At 39.5% G+C, this 15,300-nt stretch overlaps 1 protein-coding gene across 3 annotated transcripts in view; it reads right to left on the minus strand.

Annotated features, from left to right (window-relative positions):
* Positions 1 to 15,300, minus strand: part of Tg (transglutaminase) — a 519,386-nt gene that overhangs the window by 174,787 nt on the left and 329,299 nt on the right. For all 3 annotated transcript variants that reach the window (XM_046608806.2, XM_046608807.2, XM_069134516.1), the window contains exons 5-6: positions 9,493 to 9,806; positions 9,145 to 9,414 (exon numbers count right to left, since the gene is read on the minus strand). In XM_046608806.2, the coding sequence (XP_046464762.1) occupies positions 9,145 to 9,414; positions 9,493 to 9,806 (584 nt within the window). The remainder of the gene's footprint in view (positions 1 to 9,144; positions 9,415 to 9,492; positions 9,807 to 15,300) is intronic.

Raw genomic sequence — 15,300 nt, forward strand, 5'->3', positions numbered from 1 at the left:
CAATGAATCTGATAAAAGCTCTTGACAGTTTGTTTAATAGATTAGGATTGCCAGATTACGTTGTAAGCGATAACGGTCAGCAACTTACAAGCGCAGAATTCAGAGAATTTTTAACAAGGTATAGAATAAAACATACATTCTCAGCATCTTATTACCCTGTGACAAACAGAGTAGCAGAAAATTGTGTTCGTACCGCTAAGAGTAGAATAGACAAATTATAGAAGAAAATCATTGTTTAGACTTTTCGATTGACAGATTCTTAACAAATTATCGAAATATAGTTCACAATTCGACTTATTGTTACTGAAACCGAATACTCAAAGCACAGTCGAAATTCAACAATATAATCAAAACTATTCAAAAACGAAAGCAGGAGAGTAGCATTTTCCGAAGGAAAAGTCGTTTATGCGATAGACTTCCGTCGAAATATAACCAATAAAACTGAAGCCTTAGTTATTGAGAAAACCTCATCGGTTATGTACATCATTAAATTTAAAGATGGTTACAATACAAAGAGACATGTAAATCAAATAATTAGAATTCAATTGGTGTCAAATCCAAGGCGAGGGGGTCGGAAGATAGCGATTCTGGTACAAGAGAAATTATCATCAATGATGATTGTAAAACTAGCGACCTATGACTTAAGAGAAAATTGTAACAGTGAACAGTGCTTTGTTGAGGATTATTCCGTGTGTGTTGCATGAGAGAGAGGGCGACGAGAAACGGTTGCTAAGCGTGAATCAGTCTGCTGATACGCATAAGAGCGAACATACACGCGAGCGTGTACAAAAATAATTGTCAAGAGCCTGTAAAAATAAAGACATTCATCAAACGTTAATCTTATCCTTTGATTTATCCTGCACCGTCAACTGTCACAATATGCTTAATTAAACTAAAAACCAAGTGCTAGAGTGCAAATCAATAGTGAAAAATTGAGGCGCAAATCAAAAGAGCATAATTGTATACCTGCGCGACGTTCACCGAGATTGGTTAATCGAGCCGTCTAACCTCTAACTAAGGAGAAGGGAGTGTAATGTATGTGGACCGCGCATGCGTGTATATGTGTGTAGAATGCGTGAGACGCGGATGCGCAAGAGGGAGCAGGGCACTACGTATGTAGCCAGAGAGCCAGCTGTTTAGCCACAATTTTCTGTACCTTGATTATGATTAATAAACCCTTAATTTAAGGATACGTGCTGCCTGTTGTCCTGATTGTCCTCTTCCTCTTCCCAGGAAAAATACATTATACTAACTTAATCTAATATTCAACTTAATTTTCATCTTTAAGAACTGGAAATTGATTCTGGTATTTCAGAAAAGCAATGACAGTGTAAAGTTAAAGAAGAAAATTATTTATTGCACTAGTAAGTCACATGATAATATATTCTGGAAAACAAAAAGACCGATGATTAGTAATAGAATTCCAGCTTATTTCAAATATGTTAGGAAAAGCAGCATGTATCTTAAGAAAAAATTCTTTCTTCAATGTGATTTGTTTGAAGACAAAAGCCAACCCACACAAAAATTCTGGAGACATATATTATGGGTTGATATGATAAACAAAAGATTCATCCCAAGAGAACCCGTTTTTTCAACTCCATTCGTTCATGAATGATGGAAGATGAACAATTTTACGAAAGAATTCCTAGGAACATGTGAAGTCTGGATGTTTAATTTTTTTTAATATTCTATTATCAGGTAAAATATCTTGGGCAAATTTGTTCGCGATTCGCCAGCTCGCTTCTTCCTTTTTGCCGCTCCATCAATTTGCCACCCGGGGTAAGTGCTCTGGCTTGCCCCTCCCCCCCCCCACAGGTCCGGCGCTGGTGGAAACAGTCAAGAAATAATGAGTGATTTTGTACTATACAAAATGGAGTTTGTCGTTGAATCAATTCGATACTCCTGGCTCAGCTTGATAGCATGCAAAGAAACCTGGGTCCCATTGATAGAATTGGCAAAATTAGATATCGAATAACTTGAAGAACTGAAATTGAATGAGTAATTGAAACATGAAACGCAATTTGAGACGTGACAGCAATCGCCTATCAATTGAATAACCCACACATTCACAGCAGTCCGAAATAGTTTGGATTACTCTCATAGCACTTTAGAATTGAGGTTGACCTTTTCTACTTAAGCTGTGTTTAAAAATATTCAGGTCTTTTCAGAAACTCGAAAACAAAAAAGGCATCTTTACATGGCAACTCGTAAATGATCTCAGATCGAAATTCTCTGAAAAAATGTGAAATAAAAACTTAAAGGAGTTAAAAATGAATCGATCAGTAACGTTGTAAATACATATTAACAGTTACTCACATTAGAATTTTCAAAAGCAAAAGTAATGGCATGACTCAATTTTTCACACGTCGTCAATCAATCGTTTCGGAAAATCAGGACAAAATTCTTTTATATGACTTAATAGCCTATCGTCGTGAAAACGGTAGGAACTCTTACATCAGTTTCAACTGGAAAACGTGCGTGTCGATCAATATTGATTTATCTCTCTGTAAGGTGCGGTTTCAGGAGCCTTTTTTCAATTCTTCATAGGCCTGATGATTATGTTCGTTTACTTTTCAGCCTTTGAGAAAACCTCTACTTTTTTACAGGCAGTTTGGGCAGAATAGATTAAGCTTAATCATCAAGTTCTATGTGGTTGCTCCCAACTACTTCGGACTGATGTAAATCTTCATGGCAATGTTTCTTGAAGATTGTGTTTCTGAATTAATATGCTATCGCTGTTACCTCTCGGACAGTGTTCAATGTCTTTTCGAATACTTTTCGCAACGCTGTTCACTACTTATTTAATTGCAGGTCTCTTAGTTATTCGACAACATCCAATTTTGGAAGTTCTGTCAAGTGGAACCAGGTTTCTTCACGTGCTACCAAGCTGAGCCAGAACTATTGAAATGATTGAACGACGAACACTACTTTATACTGTGTACAGCTACTCATTATTTCTTGGTTGTTTTTTCGAATGAATTAAAAAGCGTTTTCAATTTTTTATCTAAACGATAAATCCTATCTTCCTGTTTGATTTGCAATACTAACCGATTCAACTGCAATAACTTCATTGTGCTAATCTCACTCGCAATCAGAGTGTTAAAATTTCGTGGAGTAATTGGTTCAAAAATTAATGAACGTTAGTAACTCCCGATTTGTCATGTATCTGCCTGAGCGGCAGAGCAACCTTCGATCTAATCGTATCGATCGACAGGTGACACTAGGTGTCCCTCAATTGTCGCGTTTTTCTTCGGTGACCGCGAGATCCTTTCGATACGCCTGTTCGAGCTCGACCATCGAGCACAATCTACTTGTACTCCTCTGAATATATATATCTATTGTTTTATTAAACTATGAGTCTTTATTTACTTCCTACCTCAATATTTAACAGTGGCGACGAGGATTCATACGAACCTACGTGTGTGAGAATTGTGAAATTCTGCGTTACGGTGGACTAAACGAAAAAGTGTTTCAACCACGTGTCGACAAATGAAAAGAAATGGACGAATAATTGATGTCGGGCAAACCTTCCAACTCTTCGTCGATTTCAAAAAAACATGTGGATAGCAGCGAGAGTAGTGATGAAAACGAGAGGGTAAAGGACATTAATAAAACGGTTCAGGTGGTTATTAAAGAAGAAGCTCAGGTAAGCGGTGATCTATTACCTAATCAACAAGCGAAAATGTCGTTAATCGGCAAATTATCGGAGTTCAACGCGGCTTCGGAGAAATGGGAGGACTATATCGAACGGTTCGAATTCTTCGTCGAGGCCAATAAAATAACTACGGATGCCGAAAAGCGTTGCACGTTGCTAACCGCCGTCGGAGCGAAAACCTACGCTATTATAAAATCTCTCGCCTCACCTGCTTCTCCAAAGGATGTAACCTATGTCGACATAGTAAAAAAATGTAACGGTCATTTCGGGAAAACAATTAATGAATTGCTTGCTCGCGTAAAATTTCAAAAACGCGATCAGCATTCGGGTGAAGATTTAAAAGACTTTGTTCGCGAATTGCGAAAACTCGCCGAGGACTGTAAATTCGGGGGAGGGGCGGACAAGTTGCCTCTCGATATAATGCTCCGGGATCGGTTTGTAGCGGGAATTCGCGACGAAGAGTTACAGCGGTATTTGTGTCAACGTCACGAAGAGTCGGTCACCAATACAAACAAAGACGGATTATCTCTCGAAAAGGCTCTCGAAATAGCGTGTAGCGTTGAGAGCACCGAGGAGCAACAAAAACTTCTCAAACAGGGGAATACGAATAAGATACAAACATCGAATAATAATAATAAGAAGACTTCGAAATCGAAATCTCAAGCGAAAGGGAATTCGCAACGCGAGAAAAAGGCATGTTATCGCTGTGGAAAATCCAATCACGCGGGAGACAATTGTTTTTTCAAGGAAGCTACGTGCAACCACTGTAATAAAACGGGTCATATTGAAGCCGCGTGTAAAATTAAAAAAACGAAGCAAAGCGCGTCTTCAAAAAAACAGGACAAGCAAACAAATAAAATAAACGTCGACTCGGACTCAGACGATGTTTACATTTATGATATTACCTCGAAAACACACTTGGTTTCTATTGGGAAGAAATACGCGGTGGAGGTTAAAATAAATGCAAAAAAAATTTCTATGGATATTGATAACGGCGCGGAAGAATGGTTGATCAACGAAACAACTTTTCGACAAATCTGGCCGGATTCAGAGCCAAAATGGCTTAAAAAAAGAGCAATTTGCGAGCTTGGGGGAAACGTCCGATAGCCGTGAAGGGTACTACGATTGTTCACGTGGAATATAAAGGAATTCGCGTCGAGCTACCTATCATAGTAACTGAAGAAAACGGCGGACCAAACCTTTTCGGAGCAAATTGGTTTGATAATTTTGGTATTCGTGTCACGGGAATTAACTCGCTTTCTCAAAACGAAATAGACTATAAAGAAATACTACGGGATTTTCCGAGTCTAACGGAAGATAGCTTCCCAGGGCAGCGTGGCAACCTCATAAACATTCAGCTCAAAGTAAATGCTCGTCCGAAGTTTTTTAAAGCACGCAGAGTCCCTCATGGATTTTCAGATCACGTTCACGAGGCGCTTTCGGACATGGTAAATAATAAAATGTTAAATCCAGTCGAACAATCCGACTGGGCGACGCCGGCTCTCTTCGTCAAAAAACCGAATGGGAAAATCCGAGTGGTAGGTGATTATAAAATTACGGTTAACCCGTTCATTAAGGATTCCGAGTATCCCTTACCGACAGTCGCTGAAGCACTAGCTACTTTAAATGGAGGAAAAATTTTCTCACAAATCGATCTCGTTAACGCGTATAAACAGCTGCGAGTCGATAAGGAAACTGCAAAAATCCTAACTATAAGCACTCCAATGGGCCTCTTCGAGGTAAATGTTCTTTTGGATGGCTTGAACATAGCGCCACGAATCTTCCAAAAATTTATGGATTCTCGATTGCAGGGTATACCGGGTGTTCTGGTTTATCTTGATAATATAAAGATTCAAGGCCAAACGCGCGCCGAACACGATGATCGGCTCCGCGAAGTACTTAAAAGACTATCGGATGCAAATTTGCGATTAAATACGGATAAATGCGTTTTCGGAGTACCCACAATGGAATTTCTGGGATATCGTATTTCGGATGAAGGAATAAAGCCACTGGCTACCAAAGTCGAAGCGATTAAGAAGATGCCAGCACCAAATTGCGTCAAGGATCTTCAGGCATTTTTGGGAGGATTACTTTTCTACGAGAGATTTTTGAAAGGCAGAGCAACAATAGCGGAGCCTCTACACAGATTACTTGACGCGGATACCGAATGGCACTGGACGAAGAGTCACCAAGAAGCTTTTGATAAGCTTAAAGACCTACTCATCAATGCACCTATATTGTGGCACTTCGACGATAAAAAACCAATCGTGGTTTCAGTCGACGCGTCACCATTTGGCTTGGGGGCAGTTCTTGCGCACACGGATGACGAGGGACAGGAACACTCGGTTACTTTCGCCTCAAAAACGCTCACAAAAACTCAGCGTAGATACTCTCAAATTGATCGGGAGGCATTGGCACTAGTTTTTGCGGTTACGCGATTTCACCAATACCTCGCAGGGTGGAAATTCACCCTCACAACTGATCATAAGCCGCTGTTGGGAATATTTAACCTGACAAAACCAACGCCAGAAATTGTATCTCCAAAAATCTTCAGATACTCAAGAACGCTTAGTGCGTATAATTACGAGCTAATTCATCGACCCGGTAAAAAGAACGGAAATGCGGACATGCTTTCGCGATTACCGTTACCGGAAATGGCTGAAGAAGAGGAAGACATCGAGTTTGCGAACGCTCTCATGATAGAAAACTCGAATCGCAATCCTGTAAATCCCGAAGAAATCGCAGTAGAGACGAGTCAGGATACCGTCTTGAAGAAAATAAAAAATTGGGTCATAAAAGGATGGCCACGTAAACCTCAAAAACAATACGTTTGTTTTTGGAGTAAAAGACAAGAAATATCGCTCGAAAAAGGCTGTTTGGTATGGGGAAATCGTGTAATCATACCGAAGAAGTTGCAGCGCAGCGTCCTAAACTTATTACACGGCAACCATCCGGGGATTGTGGGGACAAAAGTCGCCGCAAGAACATTCGCCTGGTGGCCAAGAATCGATCAAGAAATCGAGTCGCTGGTGAAAAACTGTAAAGAATGTATGGAGATATAACACGCGCCGAAGAAAACTCCGACAGAAAATTGGACGGCTCGTCAGATTCTATGGAACCGCATACACTTGGACTTCGCGGGACCATTCGAAGGTCAGTTGTTTTTGGTCATGGTCGACGCCTACACAAAATGGGTAGAGGTGAGAAGAGTTCCCTCGAGACACTCACGACTAGTCATCAAGGAACTACGACAAGTCTTCGCGACATTTGGGGTTCCGGACACTATCGTATCAGATAACGATACGGCATTCTCGTCGTTAGAAATCCAAGAGTTTTATAAGAGAAACGGAATAAAAAGCTTATTCATAGCTCCGTATAATCCACAGGCGAACGGCCAAGCAGAAAGGACAGTTCAATCGGCAAAAAATTCACTTAGAAAGCTGAAAGATGGTGACTGGGAGACCAGGCTATCCAGATTTTTGTTGAAACAACACTCCACGCCGGTAACGACGACGGGCAAAACACCCGCTGAACTAATGTTTGGCCGAAATCTGCAAACACTCCTTAACAAAATAAAACCTGGAAATCAAGAAGAAGAAAATGAATTACCTAGAAAATCTAGGAACATTCGGAGTCTGGAATTTGGAATGAGAGTCCGCATGAGAAATTACCGTGCGGCAGGTCCAAAATGGGTAATAGCTACTATTATAAAGAAACTCGGAAAAAGAAATTATGAAGTAAAAGAAGAAAATGTGGGCATTATCCACAAAAGAGACATCGATCAGCTGGTAGCACTCCCGCAGCCTCTCCAGAAAGAGATCGAAGCAAACGACACACCAGGCTGCAGTCGGAATAGGTTGCTTGATTTGGCGACTTACCAACCTACCGAGGAGGAAGGGGTGATAACCCCGTTGATGAACTGGAGCAAACCGCTGATGAAGAAACACAGGATGAAGCGTCTGCTAGGCGCAAACGTCCTAAAAGAAAATGTGTGGAAAGCAGTAAAAACCGGTACCGCGAAAGTCTATTAGACGCAAGCATCGTTGATGGTCTTCCTTAACTACATATCGAGAAAACAACTTGAAAATTGCCCTGAGCGCGATGTTCCGCAGGAGCGACGATCCGGGCTTAGAAGAAGGGCGAAGAAGATGACTAAGAAGCCAATGATGGCTAACAACGGATATCGACAACCCAACTACGACGGGAGGGATGTCATGTATCTGCCTGAGCGGCAGAGCAACCTTCGATCTAATCGTATCGATCGACAGGTGACACTAGGTGTCCCTCAATTGTCGCGCTTTTCTTCGGTGACCGCGAGATCCTTTCGATACGCCTGTTCGAGCTCGACCATCGAGCACAATCTACTTGTACTCCTCTGAATATATATATCTATTGTTTTATTAAACTATGAGTCTTTATTCACTTCCTACCTCAATATTTAACACGATTACAAATTTAGAAGATTTAATGTTGAATCAAAAGCAAAACGTCAAAATGTTGAGTATATTATCATGAAACGGTTTCTTCGGAGTCCTATTGATATGTTATTTGTAACAAAATTCATGCCATTAAACTTGGTTTCTCGCGCATGCTGTTCTGATTTGCTTTGTTTTCTACGTCGTAACACTATCATCTGAATTTGATGATGTTGAGAATGATTTTCGCATTTAAGCATTGACTGTACCGTCGTACTTTTCGAGTTGACTGTACGGATAAACATCGAGAAGCGCTGTGCGCGCGCGGCGTTTACGAAGCAAAGACTTCGGGTATTCTCGTGAATATTCGTGCTCGGGTAGTCTCTCGCGTTAAGCGTTGCGCTTGGCAACAGGCAGTCTAGCGAGTCTCTCTTTGCGTACTGTCTTGCATCGTGATAACATTATTAAGAGAATAAATACCATTGCTATATTCACGAAAAGAACAACGTTTGTTTTTTTCTTTTCGTTCTCACCCCCTTTGCATCACTCTTGTCGTAACAGATTACTTCTGAATAACAATTCTTAATTATTAGGATAATTGTTCCAAGTTCAGTTATCTTGACCGCGTTTCCAATCGAATCGGTAATTAAGCTTAGTAATCAATCGTCACTGACGCCATCATTCACCATGACGCTCGTGAGCTTCGAGATTCCAGAGTGTGCTGTCATTTTTGGCCTCGCTCCACTAAAGTTGTGCGTATGTAGGGGGCATGCGCACTGCGTGCCTTGGATTGTGATCCTTGAACAGATATTGCCTGTATAAGGTGTCACTTTTTAACTCATCAAAAATAGACATCACAAAGTGACCCTTTCATGCCTGTGCTGGTACAAAAATAACACGTCGTCCTGGACTTGGTGACATCGGTTGATTTCAATATTGTTTCCTAGAAGAATGTGTACTCCTTACGAGGCACAACCTCACATCTGCAGCCTTTGCGCTAGATCTCTTTGCCTAACTTAATCCGCATTCAAGCTCTTGAAGCCGTTAGACATTTCGTTCAACAATGTAACTTACCCATACATATCTGTTCTTATGAGCTTCAAAGGCTGCACGGGTCCATTGTAGCGCCAAAAGACTTTGTCAGCATTTACCTCAGCAAAAACAAATCTGCTGTCGTAAGGACGCATCACTTCGCCCTTTTTGACGGCTGCAACAGATGCCGGACCGCATCGATAAGCATCCTCACTGAGTTCTTGTGGTGTTGCGTCGATAGCTTGCCAGCCCCCACACTCTGGTGTCAAGTCGGGCCTAGACATCCATACTTCGTTCCATACATGGTAGTTCCTATATCGAGGGAAAATTTTTTGTGATTATTCTTTATCTCTATCACCTTTGCAGTGACTGTACACGCTTTCAGCTCACCATATGGAGTCATTGTTCATTTCTTCCATTACTTTACCCTCAGCGTCAATAAAACAATCAACAGTGAGACTGCCTTGAGTGTCGTGAGCACTCGAGTAATTGGTCACTGGACGACAAGGGATCCCTAAGGCACGACACACCGTTGTTAGTACTCCGGAAAATACCCAACACTGACCATACTTGACAGGATTTTTTGTCGTATAATATTCCTGAAGAATCTTTTGCGATCCCATCCATTTTGTTGGGGCTGTTCCTCCACCAAAATCGTTTGACCAGTTACCCATCACTGCTCCATTATCATCTGGTGAGTTAATCTGATAATTTAAAAAAGACATTTATATCATTCGGAAGCGTAATTCAATTTTTTATAACACCTGCTCAGAAAGTTCGATTTTTGAAGCCTATGAAGAGTGCGTAGGGTTCTCCATTTCCGTACAGAGCGGAAAAACAATGTTGGTGGACTTACAAAATTGGAATGCTCTATTTTTTACACTATACGACTTTTTTGACCTATGTGCACTTTCGAATCATTCAATTTCACGCACTATGTCATTAGACGTAAATGGACACTAAACTGCGAGTAAACTAATCCTAATTTTACACCCTTTCAGTGGCACTTTTAGTGATCCTTAAATGAAACTTTCACGTATTTGTTGCCAAATGGTATGTTTTTTTATAAGTGCGGTAATTATGACCAAGGTAATCTGGGCGCACGTGTCACATCCTACATTCCTAGCGCTCCTGAATATTATACTCGTTTAGCATCACCTACTTCATTTCATGTATTGATATACTCTTTTCATATATTTACGACCTTTATAATGTCATTTCAAGTCGTTCTTATATTTCACTCTAAATCTTATTGTCAGTATGAATTGTATGCTTACGGCCTTCATCATCTCTTGAACGATTTGGAAAACACTGATTTTTGTTTGTGTTAACCCTACAACTAAACATTATCAACGGCAGTCCGAACCCAAACAGGGTTACGTGCACGTACGTACCAGAAGGACCACACCAGGGAACGAGTGGTATCTTTTCAATGTTGCAAGTCAACGTGTAACAGTTTAAATACGCGCCTGCCTAACTCCAAGTACAACTTGACAAAGTTAGTAGGTAAGCCCACAGGTGAAGCCTTCACCTTGGCGGTTACTTTGACGATTTTTGACTTGACAATTTCTCACCCACATTCCTTCATGCCGACTGAACGATAGAGACGAACCTGACTAGACCATATGGAGTGCACTCTCCAAAAACTAAAAACGTTTATTAAATCCACGCTTGTTCCTGAATTTTAATTTTCGTCATCATAAAACAAAAATAACTAGTTTGCAAACAAACAGACTCGAGATAAAGCTAACGTATAACTGACAGTTAGATCTAAAGTTAGACGGAGATTGTTTGCTAGATGTCGCTAGCGTTTCGACTGAGCCGCATGGAGGGGAGTAATCGCTACTGAATCAAAGATGAGACTTGTAGTATTTTATGTTTACTGTATGCCTTATCATTTATTTATTTACATATATATATATATATATATATATATATATATATATATATATATATATATATATATATATACACACAACATCTTATTGATGATTTGGTTGCCATGCAATGGAAGGTTTTGTGGTGATCCACTTTAATTGTGGTGGAGGCAGCGGCTGAGAAGTGCAGTTGCGATGTGGTGTGGTGATCGGTTGGCGGATGACGATCCTCTCGGTTGATCGTGGGTTTCGATGATTCCCATTCGCTGTCTGATGGTGCGGATGGCATGCCACTAGTTGCTCGTGGGGGCGTGGTCTGTGTCGCGACGGTGATGAGCGCAGTTGGTGACGCCTTCAGCGGTGACAGCAATGATTGTATGCTGCGGCTGTACCGTGGCTAGGTGAACCGTGCTCGTCTGATGTCCCAGAGTGACTGTAATACGCTGAGTGGCCTTGTGAGAGGCCTTGGCGAGAACTCGATCGGATTTAGAATCCAGGGAGCTGGTGGATTGCGGGAGCATGTCCCTTCGACTACGCTGGCTGGAGCGTACGTGGAGGTGCCAGTGATACAGTGAATCAAAACCTCATGCACGTGCCGCGTAGTAAAACCTTTTATTTTTTAATTAGGGTCTGCTTGGGCAATGATGTCTCAAGGCTAAAATAGGTCATCTTTGTATTGCAACGTTAAACTGCTGTTATTCTTAGTTGAGGACGTCCGGTTGACACTATGGCGCAAGTCCCTAATTTAATAAATACCCTGAATTTACATAAATAATAGCAAAAAGATACTCGTCAGGCGTCAGATGCTTCAGCAATTTAAGAACAATTAGAGAATCCGTGTAATGACTAGCTAGGCTCAGGTACTCGCACGAACTGGTAAAGTGACGGTATTCAAAGGTAGCCACCGATAGTTAAAAAAATAAATACATAAACTTAGGTCAAAGAATTCGACCGGTCAATGAGTCGTATATTGTAGATTGAGTTTCGAGTCAGTCAGGTTAGCTTACAAAAGTTAATAATAATTCACCAAGTTTATTTTACTAATCGACAACAATTAATAAGTCGAACAATGGTAGGTCACGGGATTTTAGGTAGAATAAAGTCAAACAATAGCTTTCATCGAAAGATGACAGTTATCAGAGAATATGAGACGTAGATCGGTACAATCGACATAATACAAAAATCTATATAACACTAGACGTTACTGCGCGACGTGATTTTACCCAATTTTCTAAGAACGATGCTACGATAATTATTAGTTCGTTAATTTAAAGCGAGAGTGTATGAACTTTATTGGAAATCGGTAGTTGTTGAAATTGACGATAGCTCGGAACAGTAGTGACAACAGAATAAGACAGAACTTGTGGTAGATAGTGATTGGCAAGACAGATTAACGTTAATTAATAATTCACAAAATTCGGTAGCTTAAGGGGGTTGTCTAGTGCAAATGCTGTTTTTTAAAGGTCTTCCAGGTATTCTTTCAGACAGAGCATTTAAATCAAATTTTTCATAATTTTTACATCATATTTATTGACATTTGAACAAATTTTGTACATTTTTTGAACATGAAATATTGATTTTAACCTAATGTATACTGCCTGATAGAGACGTATGTAAAACAAAATGTACTTGAATACAGACATGAATCCGGCTGATCTGCTAATCTGAAATCAAAAAAACAAACAGTCCAGTGTATTTAGAATTTTGATCTAGGAAAAAATCCCTCCGAGCGGAAAATTGATGTTGATTTACCTTTCGTGGTTCGAAATAAGAGTTCAAACGTCCCTTGTAATCAGTTGTAGGCTAACCTTTTTACAATACTGAAAAGGGTCCATTTTTCTGTTTTTTGACCATATCTCTGTCCCTATCGATATGATGAATACAATGTTCCTGATGATTTGATGATACCATTTTACTATCGAAAAATTACAAAATCGTCTACGCAAGAAGTTACTTACAGTTTTTACGTATAGGAAATAGTTTTTACGAAATCTCGACAGGAAAGTCATGAGTCATGAAAATACTAGTGTCCATGGCTAAATCCATACTGTTTTCAATTTCGGGTCTAGAAGATGAGAAATGGACTAATTCACTTCTTACGGGGTGAATAATAGCATACTTATCACAATGAGCGGCTGTCGATGAATGCATCCACGCACAGCCGTGATGTTATTACGGCCTATTTTGGGTTCGTAACCCGTCGACTACATGCACGTACGAAGAATCCGAGAAAAAGAGAGAAAGTTACATCAAGTAGTTGAATGTTTGCGAGTAAACTTGATTTTTTGTCAAAGACATGCCGAGTGCAATAAAAAGACGTGACGGAGGAATGAGGGAGAGAGTTCTTCCAGATGTTTCCGAATGAGTAAAGACAAAGTCTGGAAGATATAACATGTCTTCCTTTGGGAAAACATTCGATGAGAGTAGCGAATTGAATTTTTAAGAAATGATGGAAACATATCAGGAAGAGGGTATACAGTCGTATACATCGAATTTTACAATGATATTTTTGTTTGTGTATTGCCTAAATGTTAATGGGCGTTTGAGCGAATGAGTATACATTTTCAATACATAATACAAAGAATTCATAACAAAATTTTATAAATTTGGTGACATTGTATATGGTATAATATTGTACGTGTGCAACTTATTTTGGAGTGACATGTTATACGTATGATTTTTGAATGTATAAAATTGTTAGCTCGATTTTTCACTTACATATGATGCGAATACTTTGATAATATCTGTGCACGCATTACATAAGGAGTGAAATCTCTACAATATTGGTAAGAGGCCATTCGTTAATTACGTAATGGTCACAAGGGGGGGGGGGTTCAAAAAATCTCTACATGCCCTTATCTTGGGGGGGGGTAAAAACTTATTCTTACATGTCGAAATTTATCATTAGAAATCTACTTCCATTTCAATGCTGAATGGCCTTTTTTCATTCTATAATAAACAATTGGATTTACAACTTATTTTACAATTTTTTATTGCTTATTGTAATTTAAAATTTCGAAATGTTCATGTTAATCCATTTTCAATTTTGTAAATAAAAATTATAGTACATTCTTCCCGTTTATTGATATTATTTTAATTATTCAGAAAAACTAGATAGAATCATACGTAAGATAGGGAGGGAGATTTCGAGAAATCTTTTGTGCTCTTACATGGGGGAAGGGGGGGGTCAAAAATTGCTGAAATCGTCCTTAGATAATTAAAGAATGGCCCCTAATAAGATATAATAATTTTATGCAATTCCGTGAATATTATTAAGAAAGAACGCAAACAAAATTGCAATGTTGCGTCTTACAATTAGCTTACAATTATTTTATACGTATACATGTATTATATGTATACCGGGACGATCTCTAGAAACCATACAGTCAATGCGCATGTGCTAAATAATTCAATCTCATTGGTCGGTGAAATCGCTCTGCGGCGATGTTTTCGTTTGCTGAGCAGAGCGCCAACGTACACAAAATGAAACTGAAGCTGTAAATCTCTCGCGCGTAAAGCCGTAGATTGAAGTTATGCTGCTGTTTATTTTTACGTAACGTGAATTTTTTAAGAAGAACAGTATCGTTCAGCAATACCGCGGTCGATATCGGAAGATATCCAACCGACGCAATAAAGAATTTAACGAAAAAGCAAATATCAAATGATACAGAAATTGGGTGTTATTTATTGAAAGAAGAAATCTGAAATTCAATGTGAAATGTCATTAACAAGTGGGAGTCTGGACAAACAGAGGTAGGCAAGTAAAAACAAAGTTTATTGTGAACAGTTTCTTTATTTACATAAAATTAAAAATGCGTCTCATTAACGATTTATGTTTTGTGCATTTTATTGGAAATTAGTTGTATCCAAAAACACCAAAAGTTCCAGTCTGATAATAATAGCTTGTAATATTTTCAGGTACGAAATAATTCATTGTCAAAGCGGGACTAAATTTGTCAGGCATGGAAGCATGTAGGTAAATTTCTAATTACGTGATCTTTGACTATTACAATAGTTTAAGATGAATAAAATTCGTTTTTTTCAGTAGGCTCGAAGTTTGAACTGAGTTTTACCTGATGGTCAAAACGTTTAGGGGGCAAGGATCCTGGTTTCTCGAGCGGTGCAATCATCATAACCATCGAACCTGGTTTTTCCGTCAGACATCAGGTGCCAGAGTGAATTTCATCAGGCCATCGCCACCTTCTTATTATCAGTTGAGGCAAAATTGAAGAGCGGGATATACTACAGATAATAATGGCTGAATATCCCATCATTTTACTTTGATCGAGCCAATAGCGATAAGTTTGTTACTTAACCGTTG

The sequence above is a fragment of the Neodiprion pinetum genome, chromosome 1 (genome assembly GCF_021155775.2).
Source record: "Neodiprion pinetum isolate iyNeoPine1 chromosome 1, iyNeoPine1.2, whole genome shotgun sequence".
Classification (NCBI taxonomy): domain Eukaryota; kingdom Metazoa; phylum Arthropoda; class Insecta; order Hymenoptera; family Diprionidae; genus Neodiprion; species Neodiprion pinetum.